At 36.7% G+C, this 20342-nt stretch overlaps 2 protein-coding genes across 2 annotated transcripts; one reads left to right on the top strand and one right to left on the bottom strand.

Moving 5' to 3' along the window:
- The first annotated feature begins 2991 nt into the window (after positions 1 to 2991).
- Positions 2992 to 13328, top strand: LOC114476381 (protein phosphatase 2, regulatory subunit B, delta). Its single transcript, XM_028467809.1, has 10 exons — positions 2992 to 3189; positions 3356 to 3430; positions 7791 to 7888; positions 8156 to 8321; positions 9147 to 9259; positions 9344 to 9521; positions 9642 to 9806; positions 9892 to 10061; positions 11870 to 11961; positions 12065 to 13328. The coding sequence occupies exons 1-10, from the start codon at positions 3183 to 3185 to the stop codon at positions 12342 to 12344; spliced, it is 1344 nt and encodes a 447-aa protein (XP_028323610.1). The 5' UTR covers positions 2992 to 3182; the 3' UTR covers positions 12345 to 13328.
- Positions 13329 to 13831: 503 nt separating this feature from the next.
- Positions 13832 to 19556, bottom strand: bnip3 (BCL2 interacting protein 3). The gene is made up of 6 exons (XM_028467811.1): positions 19424 to 19556; positions 18190 to 18361; positions 18022 to 18082; positions 15703 to 15809; positions 15347 to 15496; positions 13832 to 14319 (listed from the first exon to the last, which is right to left on the bottom strand). Exons 1-6 carry the CDS (start codon positions 19464 to 19466, stop codon positions 14280 to 14282), a joined length of 573 nt encoding a protein of 190 aa, XP_028323612.1. The 5' UTR covers positions 19467 to 19556; the 3' UTR covers positions 13832 to 14279.
- Positions 19557 to 20342: the final 786 nt, after the last annotated feature.

Consider the following 20342-nt stretch of genomic DNA (forward strand, 5'->3'; position numbering starts at 1 on the left):
TAAGCATTTGTTGAGAAAATAATGTGTAACAATAAGTAGGGATGTCTCGATACAACTTTTTCACTTCCAATTTGATACCGATATTGCAGCCTTGGGTATTGGCCGATATTGATCCGATACGATATCAGCACGAATCATCCATACTTTTATTCCTTATTTTGGAGTGTAAAATGTTAGAAAAGGCTTGATCAAGTGATGTTACTCAAACAGAGAACAATAATCAACAACAGTAGGTATGAGAAAAACTGACCCGTTAATTATTAACCAATCTATATTTTATATTTTTTTAAAGTTTAAATAAATTTGGAATTGTTTATTATGAAACAAATTGATTTATTGTTTGTGTTTATTGAAAAATGACATGACAAGAGGCCCTTGAAAAGAAAATCGCACATTAAAGCGCAATCGCAATATTGAGGAGAAAAAAAAAATGTGATTATTTTCCAAAATCGTTCAGCCCTAAAGAGCAATAAAGGAAAAGAATGAAATGCACCTGTGAGTGAACAATATGACTGAATAGATAGAAAGAGAACTTAATATCAACATAATATCTACAGTATTCTACAATTGAATAATTATATATTGGAGATTTTAGATGCAGTCCGATAAAATCCGATATTTGTTTTCTGGCTGATATCGGACCGATATCCAATATCCATATTGGATCGGGACACCCCTAACAATACGGAAAGAATCCAAAAAAATACAGAACTTGCAGCAATGTGATTGGCCAATCACGTTGCTGCTAAACCTCCGACCTAAACTAGCCACAATAATTCTAAACCAAGTTTTCATGGTGTTCTTTCTCTTAACTTATATATACTACAACTCAGTACATCATTTTATCTCTTTAAAACACAAAAACACTACTTAGCCTCATGTCGCAATCAAAGATTGTGCTATACTAATTGCGATTTTTTTTGTTTCTCAATATTGCGATTGCGCTTTAATATGCGATTTTCTTTTCAAGGGCCTCTTGTCATGTAATTTTTCAATACACACAAGCAATAAATCAATTTGTTTCATAATAAACAATTCCAGATTTATTTAAACTTTAAAATGATTTAAATTTTTAACTAAAATTTTTAATTTTACTTTAAATTTATAGATTTTAAAGCACAGATTACAACAATAAATCAAACAAATCTGTGACTTTACCTCTTGAATATATCATGAAACAACCTGAACGTGTTGTGTTCTGTCTCTCCACTTCCACTATTTAGAGTTATTTTTTCCCCCACTCACAAAACTGTTCTTATCATGTGAAACATAATCCAATATTTCATGCAAAACCTTCACTAATCACATTTTTATTTATATGTATGTATACTATGGTGGTCCAAAACAAATATTATTGTTTTTTTTATTCTGTACATTAGAATCCTGCATTTGGTTCCATATCTTTCCAAATGATATGGGTCCAGATTTGATGTAAAAGACTGAAGATTTAGAGGTTGCACAAGACACTTGAAAATGACCCCATACTACAACATAGCGAGGCATATTATTGTTTTTTTTTTTTTTTTTTTTTTTTTTTTTTTCAAAGGCATATTGGAATAATTTGTGGTTTTGTTCTGCAAAAACAAACTGAAACTTGCATAAAAATGTCACTGATTAAGTCCAGCCAAGGCCGGTTGCTTTGTTGACATCTACTGGAGGAATTCTTAAGAATATTTGTGGCAAATCCAGAGTTTTAAAGAAACACATTGTGCTTGTGGTGACAAAATCACTAATCTGCTTCCCTTCTTAATCTGTAATCTCTGAAACTTCATTTTCCATATTGTTATATGTGTATAATGTTTATGTTATTATTCCTTTTCCAGGAAGCCTCTAAAACATCTCCTTTTTCTTCCTTAATTCCTCCTAAATCATCTTCTGGATGCCAAAACATAATGCAGGGTTCTAATCAAGGTTATCTGTTATTTTTTATTTTTTACCATGCTTTGATGGACCACCCTAAACATACTGTACTGTTATCATGTCCTGTATTATTTGTTAGTTTAATATGTTAAATATTACTTGGACTCATACATACATTGTACTTCATTCATAGGTTTATTATTGCATATTGTTAAAATGATTTCCTTTCTGTATAGGTTGTATTGCTTTAGTGTTACAATGGGGAATTTCCTTCACTACTGTGATTTATAAAGTATAATTTCATATCATTGCATCCCTTCAACGTTTTTTTAATTTTTTCTCTGAGAATATTTATGATATATATATATATATATGATATTCATGCTTTCACATTTGATGGTTTAATGGTTAATTACAATTTTGTTATATTGTCTTTAGCTCATCTTGTTTTGTTTTTGTTTTTTCTTGTCCTTCGGATGAAAAAACGTGTATTGCATTACAATTGTCTCCTTCAAGTGAACTTGTTAAAATGTATATTGTTTCCATTTGTTGGATCATGATTATTATTATTATTATTATTATTACTAAAATATGCTCAACATTTACTGAACATGCGTCACTTGGCCGCTAGATGGCATTAGCTGTCCAAGTAATAGAAATAAATTCACTGCAGTTATTGTCTGATGCACCTTAACTTGATGCTTCAAAAAATTCAAATTCGAAGTAAAACAACATAAATAAAATAAATAAATACAGAAACAAACATTTAAATCAGGGGGGTTCAATCTTATTTTAAACATAAAGATTTTTTTTTTTTCTTTTTATTTACATCTTTTTTCCCAAATACATTTTTGCAAACGCGTCTTTAAGCGTATTTTTCCAAACACGTGGAGGTAAAATTGGATTTCCCTTTTCCTCTGAGTTTGTGTGAGTTTTTAATGTAATACCTTTACGCTGGGGAGTGATGTCTGTCCTGGTTCCAATGTGGCATCTACACGAGCTCTAATAAAAACTATAATGGTTATTAACTGATATTAAACGGGTTGTAGTGAGATATTCTGAGATGATGCGATTCTCCGGCGGTGGATGGAGGGATGGGCCGGGATGTGGCATGTGTGCATGACGTCATTTCTCCCGTGTACTGTGCGCCATTTTGGAAGAAGGGAAAAAAAAAATCACGGATAATTTCCGTGGTCTTGACAGATCTGGATCCGAGTCTGTAACACGCTGATTGTGAATGCTGTCTGGGTTCCAAGGACAAACTGCGCGGGGTGAATTTGCTATTGAAAGCTGTGTAACAGCACGAGCTGCTAAATGAAGCAATGGCGGGTAAGAAGGGCTGTTTTGAACGGGAAAAGGCTCCTCACTATGCTCTGTGCAACGGCCTGAAGCTGCATGTTAGCTTAGCCGCAGCCCCCGGGGCCAGCTAAAGTTGCAAGTTCTCAACGCGTGTGTTGAATATTGGGGCCTGAGCTGCTGTGCTTGTGTTCCCCAGGAGTCGCAGGAGGAAATGACTTCCAGTGGTGTTTCTCTCAAGTGAAAGGAGCCATAGATGAAGATGTTGCGGAAGGTAAGTGGGCTAGCATTAGCTTGGCGACTAGGTTAAAGTGGCTGTCGCTGTGTGGGGGCTTCACTGAATTAAAGGATGCACCATTTTTTTCGTGGGTTTTATTGTAGGGACTCATTTTTAATTTGTGCTTTAATGCTCGCGAATCCAATGCACAATGCAATATTCGCACGTACCTGTGAAGCGCTAACCATCCGTAATGCTAGCTGGTGGCTAGGCTATCAAAGGGGAGCGACTGTGGTCGTGACGTCAATGTGCTGCGTCCATAAATTGCCCAGTGACATCATGTTTGTTTCACTCCTTATTTTATCATTTGTAAGAGAAAATCCACACGCAAACAAAGCATCAGGCTGATGTTTTTCTGTCATTATAACATTTCTGTCTAAATGTTGCTCTTTTAAACATGCAAAATACAAACATCCTGTTTTTTTTTGTTTTTTTACCTTGTTCCCTTTGGACTTTTTTATTTTTAATTTGTGGAACCAAAGGTATTTTGTCCAATGTATAATTTGCTCATTACATTCTTGCGTTTTGTGTGTAAAAAGGACTGTCACGTGATGTCACCTTACTGCAAAGAAAATCTTACTATGGTTACAAATAAAATAACCTGAATCTTTTAAATATGCTTGACTAATACATTTGTCTAAATTTCTCACCAAAAATAAATAAATCATTATCTTTTTCAAGAGCATCAATAATGGAAGGGGTTTTCAGAACAAATTATTATGAGCTTAGAATTTAAAGTAAAACCAAAAGCTGGTGTGGGTTTCACCATTTACTATAAGGAAATGTGATTTAAACCTATTTTCTCAAGTGGATGTTGCAGCTTTCAGGTTTTTCCTTCTTTATTCACAGAGACAAACGTGTAGGGCTGGGGCGATATATCTAGATTAAAGATATATTCAGTCTTTTATTTTGCAAATATAGAAAATTACAATATCGCCTATATTGATAAATAAATATTTCATAGCATATTTTGTTTTATAACATTTGCTTTAGAAGATGGAATTTGGAAGAAAAAAAATAAAGCAGATTTTTTTAGGGCCCTAAGAAATGTGTAGATGAGTCATTATAGGCGTTTGTGACAAAAATGTGAACTGCAACTTGTCCTAAATGAATGGTTGCACTTGTTTTGTAACCTGGTAGTTGCTGTTCATTGCAACATGTTGCTCACAGTTCCTCCACTACAAAAGCAGTGAAGTAACAAAACTGTGCAAAAGAGCGTGTTTGTTTGATTTAGACTGACTTACAATTTAATCAGGGATGAGAATCTTTGATTATAATGTTTTCAGGTGACATATATCACACACACACACACACACACAAGCCCTCAGTAGGATCTCTCTCCGACTATTTTCATTTAGACTTTAACCTGTTGTGCTCACATCCACACTGTGACAATATAGGCACACCTTGATTGCTATAGTTCCCGTCGTTTGCAACAATTAAATTGATTATTTTCCTTTTATTTTTATGGCGTTAAATCACAGGACTTTGGTCATTCACACTATCGACCAATGAAAATGCATTAGCTACGCATTTACTAGTGTTTTAGTGCCCACACCGATATTGGGGTTTTTTAAAAGGAATAAGAACATTGATACAAACACAGGATATACTGCACATGAACACACATTTTTATAATACAAAAAATATGATTCAAGACAAAAAAGCATAACACTACTGAAGGAACTCTAATTAGTTTTAATTAACTAAATTACATTAAGATTTAAAAATGTGCAGGATTAGAGTTTATTATTTTTCCAAGTCATTTTTTAAATTCATATACCATTCATAAACCTGATATTGGGTGGTATGAATGTTTATAAATGCATACACACTGACAGATTTTATGTCATCACTAGCTAAGACCACATGAGTTCTGATTAGTTTTGTCCCTTGTGACGACATTATCGTTTTGTTTTTCTAAGTCGATTTAAAAACATCAATATTTTAATATAGTTTTTTTGTTAACATGTTTTTTATTAGTCATAGTCTAGTTGTCACTTAAATAATGTAGTCGAGGAAAAACTGGTGGAAAATGACAAAATTAAAACTGCTTTAAATGAACACAAATTCTTATTTGTGTTCATTTATGCACTACTAAAATTAAAATAAAGAACTTTAGTTTGTAACACAGTCAACATAAAGACTGTAAAGCCACTGATAAATAAGGAAAAGGTAAACTTGTGCAAACTGTATTTCCAGAATATAATGTACCAAAAAAATTGTAAATGTAGTTAGTTGTTCAAATCTTAAACAGTAAACATGGACAATTAAAAATGAAATAACAAAAAAAGACTAAATGTAACTGTACCAATGAACTTGTGCACTTCTCCCAGTGTTATAATTTTGTAATTGTTACTGACATTTCAAGCTCAAATCCATCACTTACGTGTCATAGTTTGATTAATCGGCCGGACTATTGACAGATATTGATTAATTGTTGATGGCTGAAATCAGCGCTCTAGTGTTGTTGCTACTTTTAGATTTGTCTAACAAGGACATTTCATTACTTTTGGTACCATTTTTAGCTTTTTGATTGATATTGGATGTAGTGTTTTGCCTTGGATGCTTTATCCTGATGCAGTTATATTTTAAAGAATCCTTAAGTTAAAAAAAAAAACTGTATACCTTTGACTGAAAGGTTTAATGTTGTGAAGATGACAAAAAAGTGAAGTTAATGTGTTTGCTTCGTATTGTGCACACTATCTGGACAAACATCAAACTAAAGGGATCCATCCTGAGAGAGTAGTATCAGTGTTTAACACCTGGGCTGTGTGCACTGACTGGCAGCAGGAGAACACCATTCATGCACAAGCACTTTATTATTTATTCATTTATTGATTCTCTTAACCTTACAGCTGAATCAGTTCACAACAACAACAACGGTGCCGGAAATAGACGTAAGACATTTAAAATCTAATGGAAAAACACATTACAGATCATAAATTTATATTGTGATGACGTGTAGACATTTAATGTGGTTCCACAATGAGCGTGTACGACTTGTACGTGTATATAAATGATCCTTTGCAGGTTTGAGGACTAAATGCAATGCACGTGATAAAAGCACGTGTGCAGTATAGCTAGACAGAACACAGGGTGTCCGCGGGGTCTTATAAAGTATTAAAAGTTGATCAATCAATTGTGGGAAAATTAAGGACCAATATTAGAAAAGTCTCAATCGCGATTTTACAAGGTATTCAATTTTATTGGTACTTAAGCTTTGACTTGGTTGCATACTTGGAGCTAGATCGCGTCGGGGCTGTGCGCGTACAGGTGCGATGTCACGTGACAGCGAATGTTCCTAAGCGAAAACAGACGAGAAGAAAACAAAAATGGGAAAGTGCAAGTTCTCTGACTCCTGGATCAAGATGCTCAAATTCAAAGATTGAATAAAGCCAGTTGAGAATAACAACCGGGAAGCCTATTGCACACACCGTAAGAAAAGGATTAGCGTAGCATCGATGGGCATAAATGCAGTTAAAGTAGAAGAACTGAAGAAAAGAATCAAAATCCTGCATAAAGTGTGCTTCAAATTGATCCAGACCATATTGCTGAGCAGGCAGAAGGAAAATCTGGGTCATTAATGGCCCAACTTATTACCAAGTCCAACAATTGGGCTGAAGGCACAAAGAAAAGCTCAAAAAGCTGATGGCCTTAGAGAAGCTGATGGAAAGCAAATCACACAATCTCAGGAACATGTCCTACATTTTGATCATGTTGTAATAACTTCTTGTTTTCTGCCAGTTGGCCTTGAATAACTGTTGTTACTTGTTGTGACCTGAGGGCCAATAAACCTGCCTTTAGTTTAATTTATTTAATTTAACTGTTAAAGATGTGTTGTTAACAGCAGCTTAAAGTGACCATGAGATCTTAAATTTATTTTTTGAAAGCTTTTTTTTTTAAAAAAGTCTTAAAAACAACAATAAAGTGACTTTTTGAATGGATTCTATGTAAAAATAGAATTTACAAATATTTTGACCATACATTTATTAGTAATACCCACTTACTTTACACTTTACAATGGATACAATGCAAGCTGCATGTTTAACAGGTGTTTTTTTTTAGTTTTCGCACTTCTAAAGACTAGCAAACCCACCAGGGTCTTGTTTATTAATGAAGACCTTTGTCCCTGTCAGTTTATTATATTCAACATATCTAACCTTTTTAAAATAAGAGAGGAAACCACATGTTGTTTTTTAAGAGTGCATCATTAAGCTATGCCTGTGTTTCCTTAGAAAGAACTACTATTTATAACCAATGGAACAAATTCATTTCACAACCTCAGAATCAGAAATAGTACTGTGTTTTTCATCTGTCACATCCAATCAGATGTGTTCATTGTTTTGTTTTTCAGCTGACATAATATCAACTGTTGAGTTCAACTATTCTGGAGAGTTACTTGCAACCGGAGACAAAGGCGGTCGAGTAGTGATATTCCAACATGAACAAGAAGTAAGTTTGAAGCAATGCACTTTTTTTTTTTCAACATGTAACAATTATTTCCATCACTCAATATTGTATAAGGTGAGGTGCTTCTATTAAGATAAACTTGTGTTCGCATTAGCCACGAGAAACTGCAATTTGGTTTTTTTTTGTGGGTTTTTAAGGCCAGTAATCAGTAGTTAAAGTACTGTATGTTACATCCCTGTTCCCTAAACCATAATGTATTTAAGACATTGAGCATGCCTATTAATATTTTGTTTTGTCTTGTTTCCGCAGTCTAAGAATCGTCCACACCTCCGTGGGGAGTACAACGTGTATAGCACTTTTCAGAGTCATGAGCCAGAATTTGACTATTTGAAAAGTTTAGAAATTGAGGAAAAAATTAACAAAATACGATGGCTACCCCAACAAAATGCTGCTCACTTTCTACTTTCAACTAACGGTAAGATGAAACTTTTTCTACTCTATATATATTTACTAGGGATGTAACGATTAATCGTAAGGCAGTTCAAAATTGATTCCTAGGTATCACGGTTGATATCGATACTCTGAAAATTGAATCGCAGTACTTTTTTTAAACAGCAGATCGAGCGTAATCACCTACTACTCTTAAACATGTTCATAAATGATTCCTTACTCCTTTAGCACTGAAAGAATATCTGTAATATTATGTGAATATCTGTAAAAATCACTTTTTTCTATTAGCTCTGTCTGCTAGCGCATAGCATCTCTTTTTCACTGCTAGAATAACTGCATCCCAATCGACCACTGGGTTACCAGAGCCCTCTGCTGGTCCAAACAAATATCTGATGTAAATACAGTGCAATGACTGTTTTTTTTAAGTCCAATTGTTAAGGCACAAAATATATTTTCAGTTGCACTTTTAAAAAGAAAAATAACTATTGTGCAGTCTTGCATTGTTTACTATAGAACCAGAATTTAAATTAATAGGCTTCTTCTTCATTTGTATTATTCCTTTATTTATTTAATTCAGGATTTATCTTTAGGTAAACTGCATTGTTTTGAATAGTTTATCAAGGGATTCTTTTGACAATGAAAAATAAAAGGAAAATAGTACAGTATTTTCCCCTAAAAAATTAAGGAATATTTTTCAGTCATTTGTCTACAGTCCCATTTTGTAAAATAAATTGAGAGAATCGTATCGTGAATTGTATCGTGAGTTGAGTGAATCGTTACATCCCTAATATTCACAGTATATGAAGGAAAAGGAAACTGAAATTAAACTTGCCTGATGTTTTCTTGTCAGATAAAACTATCAAATTGTGGAAAATAAGTGAAAGAGATAAAAGAGCAGAAGGTTACAACCTGAAAGATGAAGATGGGCGACTCCTAGATCCCTTTAGAATCACATCTTTACGGGTTTGTTGTTGCCAATGTCACATTCTCTAGTTTTAATCACTTCAGTTTTCTATTTTTTTAAACTGCATGTCTTTGTTTGTGTAGGTACCAGTGCTGCTGCCAATGGATCTCATGGTAGAAGCAAGCCCAAGGAGGATCTTTGCGAACGCGCACACCTATCACATTAATTCCATTTCTGTAAATAGCGATCATGAAACTTACCTCTCTGCAGATGACCTAAGAATAAATCTATGGCACTTGGAAATAACAGACCGAAGTTTTAGTATCCTTTTTCCTCATCAGAAACCACCTGTTTCATGGTGTTTTTTGCCTGAAGTCCATCATATCACTGGCTGAGTAGTTTTCTATTGTTCATATAAGTTCCTTAACGCAGCGTTCCCAGATATTGTAGACATCAAGCCCGCCAACATGGAGGAACTGACAGAAGTAATCACTGCTGCTGAGTGCCATCCACACCAATGCAATGTATTTGTGTACAGCAGTAGCAAAGGCACCATTCGCCTCTGTGACATGCGAGCTGCGGCTCTCTGTGATAGGCACTCAAAGTGTGAGTACTAATCAGTTAACATCCTTGTTTGATTTTTTCAAAATTATTTTCTCGATCTGCAAAATGTCAACATTTTCTCCTTCAGTCTTTGAAGAACCCGAAGATCCAAGCAGCCGATCGTTTTTCTCTGAGATCATCTCATCCATCTCAGACGTGAAGTTCAGTCACAGCGGACGCTACATGATGACACGTGATTACCTCTCTGTCAAAGTTTGGGACCTCAACATGGAGAACAGACCAGTGGAGACATATCAGGTGAATTTAGCACTCATTACACACTCACTAATGCTGGGCATTATATCGATATTTTAATTTATAAGCACGATATCACACGGGACAATATTGTTTATATCGATATACTGTAATTCATTTTGCGCTAAAATAGCAATACATTTATTTCCATTGGACGCAAATCCGTACCTATTTCCCTCTCCCGTGTCCATGTCTCATACACAGCCACTTTGCTCCGCCTCCCTCGCGCTCCTCCTCTGCTCACTGTAAAACACTGTGTGCATCATACCGCATGTTTATTGTGCAAACATTGCTTATATGTCGTTTTAGACGGGACAGTAACAGAAAACTGACATAAAGCTCCAACCATGGCTCAGTACAAATCAGGAAGAAGGCAGGTCTGACTCAACGTTACCATGGCTCCCTTAAAGGGACAGCCCTCAGAAGGTGATCATTACAGCGCGTGTTAGTAGTGGTTACTGTTTATACATTCTGTATGCCACTTTGGATATTAGTATATGATAAATTCCCAATTGTCAGTAATAATAAATAAAAATTTGATAGTTAATTCTAATAATTAAATTAAAAAAAACTGTACAGCACTTTGGTCAGCTGAAGTTGTTTTTGAAATGTGCACAAATGCACATAATTAGTTTTCTAAATGTTGATAATGTTCTCTACACCTTTGTTAATAAAGGTCCCTGTGTGACATGTGGCTTTACCTTTAACCATATTTTAGGGGTTTGCCTCTGAAAAAAAGAAACTAACAGGTACGCTATGCTATAATAGTTATAGGGAAACCCCAATTACATCACAGAGAAAACATTATATATTGAGTTATGCCATTCTGGTTCGATTGTATGCATCAAAGCATCATCTCAAGACAAGGGCATAATATGATATAATGTATGAATATGAACCTCCTCAGTCAATATTTCATAGCCTGGTCAGGTTAGAAAAAGCTTTGGCCTTCAAAGCAAATGCCTAAAGAACGCAGGATGAAGATAAAACAATAATAAGCTGGAGATGTTCATTACCTCAGAGAAAGTTGTTTAACTATAAAAGTTAGTGCAACACAAGTATGTTTGCGAGTTTTCAAAATAAAGCTATTAAAGGAAAACCCTTAATCTGAATCCTATGAGAACAGTGGTTCTGAACCTTTTCAGCCCGTGACCCCCAAAATGAACCCCCACTGTACCTGAAAGTGGTTGAACACAGACATGAACATTGAAGAACAGTCATGTGGAGACAGAGATATCTATAAAGAGTAATAAAGGGGAGAGCTTTTTGGGGGCCGTCCATAGTCAGTAAAATGATGGTCCATTGTTCTATGAATCTGTTTTAATCACATGTATTTATTTATTTGAATAATATCCACTGTTATCCAGCAGTTCATTATTACTTGTGTCATAGTATATAGTCATCTTAAAGATGTTTTTATCGGAAGTAAAATGGTGGAAAAGGTGTGAAATGGGATTTTAAAAACCACAGAAATTGGTTAAAAGTTGCAAATTAGAGTGACAGAAAAAGTGGTTAAAAAAGGGTTCGAAGTGGTGGGAAAAAGTAGGAACATTTAGTTTAAACTGGCGAATAATGAGCATGAGAAATCGCGAATGAGGTTAAATTGGAAAAAATGTGACAAAGGTGTGGAAAGGGTTTATAAGTGCCAAAAATGTCTTGAAAGTGGAAAAATTGGCAGAATAGGCATTGAAATTTGATGGCGAAGTGGCAGGAATGTGAATATCTAAAAGGGCAATGGTCTGCTACTATGATCTGACACATGATGTTGATCATTAAACTGTTATGGACCCATTTTATGGCCTTTGTTCCAGGTCCATGAATACCTTCGCAGTAAACTCTGCTCCTTGTATGAAAACGACTGCATCTTTGACAAGTTTGAGTGCTGCTGGAATGGCAGTGACAGGTACGTGTGAACCCACAACAACAATTTACAACGCTGAAGTACTCGGTGTCGCCCAATAAAAAGTCGAAAGCTGTAGTCATGTTCTTTCCCGTTTCTTTCTCAGTGCCATAATGACTGGCTCCTACAACAATTTCTTCCGAATGTTCGACCGCAACACCAGGCGGGACATCACACTGGAGGCCTCCCGGGAGAGCAGCAAACCACGGGCCACCCTTAAACCACGCAAAGTGTCCACCGGGGGCAAGAGGAAGAAAGACGAGATCAGCGTTGATAGCCTAGACTTCAACAAGAAGATCCTCCACACTGCCTGGCACCCCAAAGATAATGTGATAGCCGTGGCAGCCACCAACAACTTGTACATTTTTCAGGACAAAATCAACTAGAAGATCTGAGGGGAAGGGGGGCTCCAGAGCATAGGGCTTTTACCATACCTATGTAGTTAAGCCTACTACTTGTCTATCTGTATAAGAAGAAACAGCCTTGTTGTCCTCCTACTGAGAAATTCAGAAGCACGCGTCTCCTCTTTTTGCCACAGGAGGTTGATACATAGGCCTGTGTTATTTTGAGTCTGAGCTGAGGTCTTTTGCCTTTTGGCACCAGGGAAATCAACATGGCCCCCCGACCCAGAAAGTCCAGTTTGGGTCTAATTGACGGAACAGGCACTCCCTCGAGGTCTAACTCTTGAACGTTGGTGTTTGTGTTGACATTTTAAGCCTGCATTTCACAATTTAACAACAGAACTCTCAGAAGTCCATAAAAATGACGTCTTGTCAAGGTTGTATCATCATTCACAGATTTCAGGCCTTTTTTTTTTTGACGCAAGGATTAATGGCCAATCAACTTAACTGTAACATTCCCCCGTTGGCCACGCTCTCAGGCCAGACTACTGGTGGAAGATGTGATTATGGAAGGTGGACTTTTTTTTGTTGTTTTTCTCTTCTCCTTCCTACCCCTTTTGCTTATTTTACCTCCAGTCAAAATTGGGGACATAATTTCACTGACTGTATCTACTCGAGTACACACCTTGTCATCCACATAATAAAAAGAAACTAAAACTACAGATGTGTTTTTAAATTTAGAAATTATGTAATAAAACATGTTTACTGCTTTGCATGTTTTTATGTTGTAGAGAGGTGACGAAAATGTCTGGTCACAGCACTGTCCTTTGAGCAGATCTCAAGCAAACACATTTGGGGGGGGGGGGGTTCATATGTTTGTCAAGAGATTATCTTCTAGTTTTTGACCATATTATGAGGATGCAGGATGGAAAATAAAACGGCACAAGATAGGGTCCAGGGCAAAGGGAATCTGCAGCCTTAATAACTACTTTTATCAGTGACAGCTACAAGTTATGACCCCCCCCCCCCCCCCCCCCCCAAAAAAAAAAAACCCGTTTTTACAAACCTCATGTGCATTATTTGTAAATCCTATTTTCTAGCGTTCTGTCCTCATATACTGCTGCTACACGTGGCCGTCTATGGATACATACACACTACTGAGGAGTTTCACATAATTACATTTTATGTGACGGTGCCTCCAAGTCAGTTTAATAGTGTAGGACATTCAGATTAAGTCGTACACATGTGCCCTTATGCATTTATTAATAGGGATATCACTGAGAAATCCAATCACATCTTGACAATGTGGATCTTATTTACCTCTGTAGGTGTGAATGCAGAAAAATGAAGGTTGACTAAACATTTAAGTAAACACACAATTGCATTGTCTTTGTTCATTGATTCCTAACATGGTGGCAATGTATTCACTTTATTATTTTGACCAAAGTTCAATAAAATTTTAATTGTGTTTATCTGCACGTTTCCTTTTGGTTTGAAAATATTTGAGGCCATAAATTCTGATACTACAGAGATTTACTGAACAGCAATTATCAATTTATTCATGATTGCACATGCTAATGTTGATATTTGTCACAGAAACCCAAGAGAGGAATTTAGCATTAACAACACACGACTAAAAGTAAATTTCTTGATTAAAATGTGCTTAAAAAATAAAAACAACTCAAAAGTCTGATGTACATGAAATATCTGGTGCAAACTGAGGGTTACTGGAAGCAGCAAAAACAGTCATTTCCACCACTAAAGTGTGGACTGTAGCCAGCAATGGTAGATCCTTGAATCTTTGGGTCACACTGGGGTCCATCATCGTGGTGGTATTTATTTATTCAGTTTAACTAAACCACACAGGCAAGTCTCCATCGTTGATCTGAGTCCCATTTTAAGGCATGTCACAACGGTCACATGACAATGCAAAATGATCACCTGACAGGGTTTAAATTCCACAGCACACCATCTTCCTGCTTAGCAAGTATGAGCTGTTAAACGCTTCCCAATGTAGATCCTGAAAAACAGACATTTACAGTTCAGTACCCTGCATAACTCTAATATCACATTTATGTTAAGTCATTACATACATGTAAAAAAGGCTTCTACATTAACACACTATTCTATTTATTTATTTTGTCTGTGGTTTTGATGTTTTGTCAGTTTTTAGTCATTTTGTGTGTTTTGGGAATCATTGTGTTTTTTGTGTTTGTGTAATTTTGTCATTTTCTGCATTTGTTGTTTTCTGTATTTTCCTGTCATTTTGTGCATTTTTGTTGACAGTTTGTGTGCCTTTAGAGTAATAAGCCTTTTCACACTCTGAAATCTCACACTCCTTCAGTTCTCATGCGTGAGTTCAAAAGTCACGAGGGATGAACTTGCCTTGCCTGACAATGAGTCTGACAGAGATTTAGATTAATATTTACCATTACAGCGTTGATTCCTTGAAAGATTTTTTTGTGAAAACGTGGCATCGGTTTCCAAGGCAGAAATGCAGCGTTAGCTGCTAAAGCTAATGCTGCATATGAGCTTTGTTAATTTTAAACAGTGACCAATCAGCTGATCAGTGCGGTTTCACTCATTGGCCTGTTTTGTGTCCATGTTGAGCATTTCCTTCAAATCTGTAAATTGAATTTTTTTATGTTTGTCAGTTTTCAGTCATTGTGTGTTTTTGGTTAATTTTTTGTGTGTTCTTGGTGTAATCGTGTGTATTTTTTTGTCTTTTTCTGCATTTTTGTTGTCAATTTGTGCGTTTTTGAGGTCACTTTCTGTATTTTTTGTTGTTTTCTGTATTTTCCTGTCATTTTGTTTAATTTTGTTCACAGTTTGTGTGTTCTGTGATGTGTAGTGGTTTTGTGTGATTTTGTAGTCATTTGTGGTTGTTGTGTTGTGTATGTTTTTGTGTACTTTGTGCATTATGTTGGGCTTCATAATTCTTCCAACTTCTTGAATTACAATTTTTGGGGGATTTACTTGAGGGGCTGCCAGTTGCCTATGTCTGTTCTACACTATTAACACAGTTAAGCATTAAATATTTTGCTTACCCCAAGCCAACAGCAAGTATGTGAGAAATGATTAATGAGGGAAGGAAAAGCTTGAGAAAGTCAGCAGAAAGCACGCCTCCCTTCTTCATGACACTGGTGTTCCTGATGCTGAGAGAGGTCGAGCGCTTGGGTTTCTTCAGCAGGAACTCCCTGCAGAGGAAACCATGAATTTTTCATTGTTTTTGAATATATTAAAGTCAATGAGTGCACGTTTAATGTCAAACCATCACCACAAAATGAGGACTACATTAGCACCAGTTGCCATCGTATAGTACTGCACTCAGATTTGCAATAATGTTATGCAATAAGAATTTGTTTTGAATCCTAGAAATAAAACACTGAAGAATGGTACGTACTTTGGAGGATTGTTTTCAGGTCGACTCGACCAATCCCAGATCCAGTCAGCATTTTTCTTCATCAGGTTGTCAACCTCTCGTCTTCTCTCTTGAAAGTCTTCATCAGACTGGAAAAAAAAAACACGAGACATTTTAGTTTAGTTTAGTTTAGTTTGTTTATTTGAGCAGTTAAAGTTCTGCTCAAAAGGAGTGGGCCGAAGCAAGAGCTTATAAGTGCCCCCCATTACAATGAAAATAACATATCACACAGCACAAGGGAACAAATTACAAGGAATAAAGTACAAGAGCATAGGAACACAGCATGCACACAACACACAACATATAGTTTGTGATTTAACCTTAGACATTATCAGTGATACATTTAGCACGTCATATTTTGATTGTGATTTTACCTCTTTAGCAAAAGAGAACCTGTTACACATCAAAGTGGCTGTTTTACCACGGACTACACTTACAGAGCACTGTTTGAAATGTTCATATAATTAACAGAAATGAACAGAAGCGAAGCACAACTACAACAACGGTCTCATTTCATGTACGATGTCTGTTACAAGGCAAGTGACAAAAGGCGATAATTTCTTACTTATAGATGGTTATCAATCAATGCCAAACATAGTGAACATTCCTTAAAGTTACTAGTTATGTGGTAAAAGAACATTAATATACATATTATCCGTGATCTTGCTACTTCCCAATTGTCATTTCCATCCTTGATTTGGTATTGATTTGTGTAAAATTTTGCTTTCTTTTTTTTTTTTTTTTAATGTACGATGAGTTATGTAATATGTAAGCCCTGCATAGTGTAGTGCGTTAAAAAGCCAGGGTGTAGAGCGGGTCCATTGAAGAGGGCAGTAGCTCCTTATCAACAAACAAACCCCCACCCAGCTGCCCTAACTCGCTGATTTGGTAGATGATAGATGATTTTAGAACTTAATGTTCTGCCATGGTTAAATACAGTATTAAAAAGGAAAATATCTGGACTATTGATGTTTATTATGACTGACAGCTTGACTTGTCCCAGCAGGAGGATCCAGTGTTCAATCACACACACACACACACACACACACGCACGCGCACACACTGCTATGCATGTTACAACATGTTTAGATAATTATAAACATGACAAATATTATAGTCAATCTGATTTGTGATTCTTTTTCGACAAACAGAATGGGCAGTGGTGAGCCCGCGTGTCCGCACAGGACATTTGCGGCCGAATACACACAGGATTCCTGGACCCCCCACACCCCCCACTCCCCTGCCCATGTGCTATGTTCTCGAGTTTTGGTTGTGACTGTGTTTTGGTTTTTATGGTGCATGTACGCTGAGGAGGTTTATTCCTAGTTTTACACCCCAATAGGGTTCTCAGTTTAGAACCTGCCTTTTCTCCTCCTGTTGTCCTCCCACTTTTCATTTAAATACAAGGCGCTGCCCTTGTGGCGACCCACAGTTCCCCCGCCCTTGTCCTCCCATGTTATATGCGATTGTCTTTTTATGTTTCTTGAACGAGATGAAACTGAAATGTCATTTTGTTGCTGTGTTGCTCAATAACATGTGCAATGACAAATAAAGCTGATTCTGATGCAATATGATCACGTGAGTCTAGTCAAGACAACTTGTAGCAACTCAGCCAAAAACCTGGGCTGATATCCTGGCATTTCATACAAGGATTTGAATGTTGTAGACGTGCCTTATCCTCCTGTACTCACTTCTTTCTATTGCACATTTTGAAAATTGATATGTTTAAATAAATTTAATCTTAAAATTGACCCTGATAAGTGCAATGAAGGATGAAGATAAATAGTTTTCTTGATTGATTGTTTGTTTTTTGGTGAATTTATTTTTCTTCCTGAAATTTTTCATCCTTCTAGATACAAATAACAGCTGTTAACAGAGTTAACTTTGACAAGAATTTTAAATCTAATTTTAGTCTCAGTCACCCACCAAAGAATGGATTTAAATAAATCTAAAATGTCCGTGGAAATCCATTTTAGGTTAAGTCTCGTTTTTAGTTTTTTTAAGTAATTTAACAGATTTTGCAAAACTATGTCATAGTAGTAAAAAAAATTGCATTCATACCTCAAGCTTTAACTATGTGTTTATTTTGTGCTAAGTGGTGGAATCCATTACCCACTGAACTCAACCATTTTGGAATTTAACATGTTCACCTTCAGGCTTAAGTCTTTGATAAAGAAACCCAAAATTGTACCCATTTGTAAATATCTGTGTGTCATATATAACTTCTTAGTGACTCCATTGCTTTTTTGTCTTATTTTTAAACTATAAGTCTTTGAACGTTTGGCTGATGGAGGACAGTACCTGTGTGCTATTTCCCTCTGAGCTTCTCAGCAGAAGAAGTGGTGTCTGTGCTCTGAGAGGACTGTGGAGAAAAACACCAAAACAGAGGAGAACATTGTTTTTGTTTCCCCGTGTTGCACAACAGAATAAAGCACACACTGCAGTGCTATTCCTCTTTTCTCCACTGACCTGTTGCACTGGGAGCTTCCTCTGGAGCTGCTTCTGCCTGACTCATGTTGTGCATCCAGCAGCATTTTCTCCAGCTCTCCCTCCTGAATGGAGGCGGGGATTTCTTCCTGGCTTCCATGGTGGCTGCTGCTCTTAGAGCCGGATCCATTAAAATGCAGCTCAATCCAGGAACCTTAGGATAAAAAGAAATGGTCCGTCATTCTGTGTTCAGTCCACTATTGCTGGCCTATATATATATATATATATATATAACTCGATGTTGACAGGTAGTCAGGATAATTCAGAATAAGTTAGAACAGCTCAATGTTGACAGGTAGTCATGATAACTCGGGATAAGTTTGAACAACTCAATGTTGACAGGTGGTCAAGATAACTCAGGATTAGTTAGAACAGCTCAATGTTGACAGGTAGTCATGATAACTCGGGATAAGTTTGAACAACTCAATGTCGACAGGTAGTCATGGTAACTCGGGATAAGTTTGAACAGCTCAATGTTGACAGGTATTCAGGGTAATTCGGAATAAGTTTGAACAGCTCAATGTTGACGGGTAGACATGGTAACTCAGAATAAAGGAAAGCTGTGTACAATCTTTGGGCGGTAATGCTTCTTGCCTTGGTTGCCAAACGCCATAAAACTACACAGAAGAAGAAGAAGAATCTAGAGGAGTGACTGCACAAAGGGCTTTTAAAACCTAAAGTGGCTCTAATATCCTAAAAAAACAGCCTGTAAATATTGACCAGCAGGTGTCATCAGTGAGCAACGTTTGTAACTAAGGTGAGGAATAATAATAGTAATAATAATATTTGTGTGCGTGTGTTTCAGAATTAAATTTGCATTAGGAATTGAGTGTTTACAAGGTCAATTTAAAAATAATTTAACTTTTATTCTGAAATAAAGATGAACGCTCCCATGTAAACCATCCACAAAAAAGCAACTTAACTTCCCACTTTTCTATAGCAAAACATACTTCCTACGGGCACTGCACTAGTGTAGATAACATGGGCTGCCACGTATGAAGAGAACAACAGCTTCCATTTGTTGGAGCATTTAGACGTTACATAATGGAGCAAGCCTGACACATGTACATACAGGACATACGTTTAGTTATATTTAGCTAGTAGCCCAACACAGGCTAAAAGAGGGTCCAGCTTTCCTAGAGGTTCGGCTGTGTATTGTTACCCATGTTTACCTCAACAGTCGATGAGTCCCAGGTTTATAAACTACTGTTTTTACCTTGCAGGCTCTCGTCAGACGACGCCTCCTTCGGTAAAGACATGGCTTCGGTCAAAATGTAGCGGCTCCGTGGCTTTAGAGGACTAAATGTTGAGTAAAATGGTGAGTTAAATGTCTGTGTGTGCAGCTGGGTCTGACTACCACAATAACAGTGACGCAAGCGTTTGTTTATCAGTGACGTGATTGGCCGAGAAAAGAGGGCACGCACTGCACGCAGACCCTCAGCATGCAGAGAGGAGTGCGCATGCGCATAGCACCCTAAACATTCTTTCACAGGCTGGAGATTTGTCATCATTGTCCCTGAAAGACCCATGTTACTGCAGCAGTTTCACACATTTGTCCGCAGATAGAAGCCGTGACATGTAGCTGTACTTTAGCAGCAATACTGTAACCTACATAATAATTATAAAAGAACGTTCCAGTCTCATATTTCAAAGGTAGGACCAAATGCAGTATCCTCATGTTCAGCTTTGGCTGCTGTGCTGCATCCACACCCCAACAAACTGTGTGTGTGTGTGTGTGTGTGTGTGTGTGTGTGTGTGTGTGTGTGTGTGTGTGTGTGTGTGTGTGTGTGTGTGTGTGTGTGTGTGTGTGTGTGTGTGTGTGTGTGTGTGTGTGTGTGTGTGTGTGTGTGTGTCCTCAGATAAACCATCCCACCCAGATTAGCTCACCTTCAGCCAGTGCTGCAGTGACCTGCATCCACTGCAGAGACAGACAGTAAACTGCATTCACCTTAATCTACCTTTTTGTATAAGGTGTGCTTTGTGTCCTTAAATGTCCTTAAATCATGGTTTTAGGAACTTGTGCTTTTTAAAATATATATATATTATTTTAATAAATTGTCATCATGAGACTAAATATATTCTTCACTACTTTAGAATATATATTTTTTAACAAATCTTCTTCTATATTTCTTGAG

The sequence above is a fragment of the Gouania willdenowi genome, chromosome 15 (genome assembly GCF_900634775.1).
Source record: "Gouania willdenowi chromosome 15, fGouWil2.1, whole genome shotgun sequence".
Taxonomy (NCBI): Eukaryota; Metazoa; Chordata; class Actinopteri; order Blenniiformes; family Gobiesocidae; genus Gouania; species Gouania willdenowi.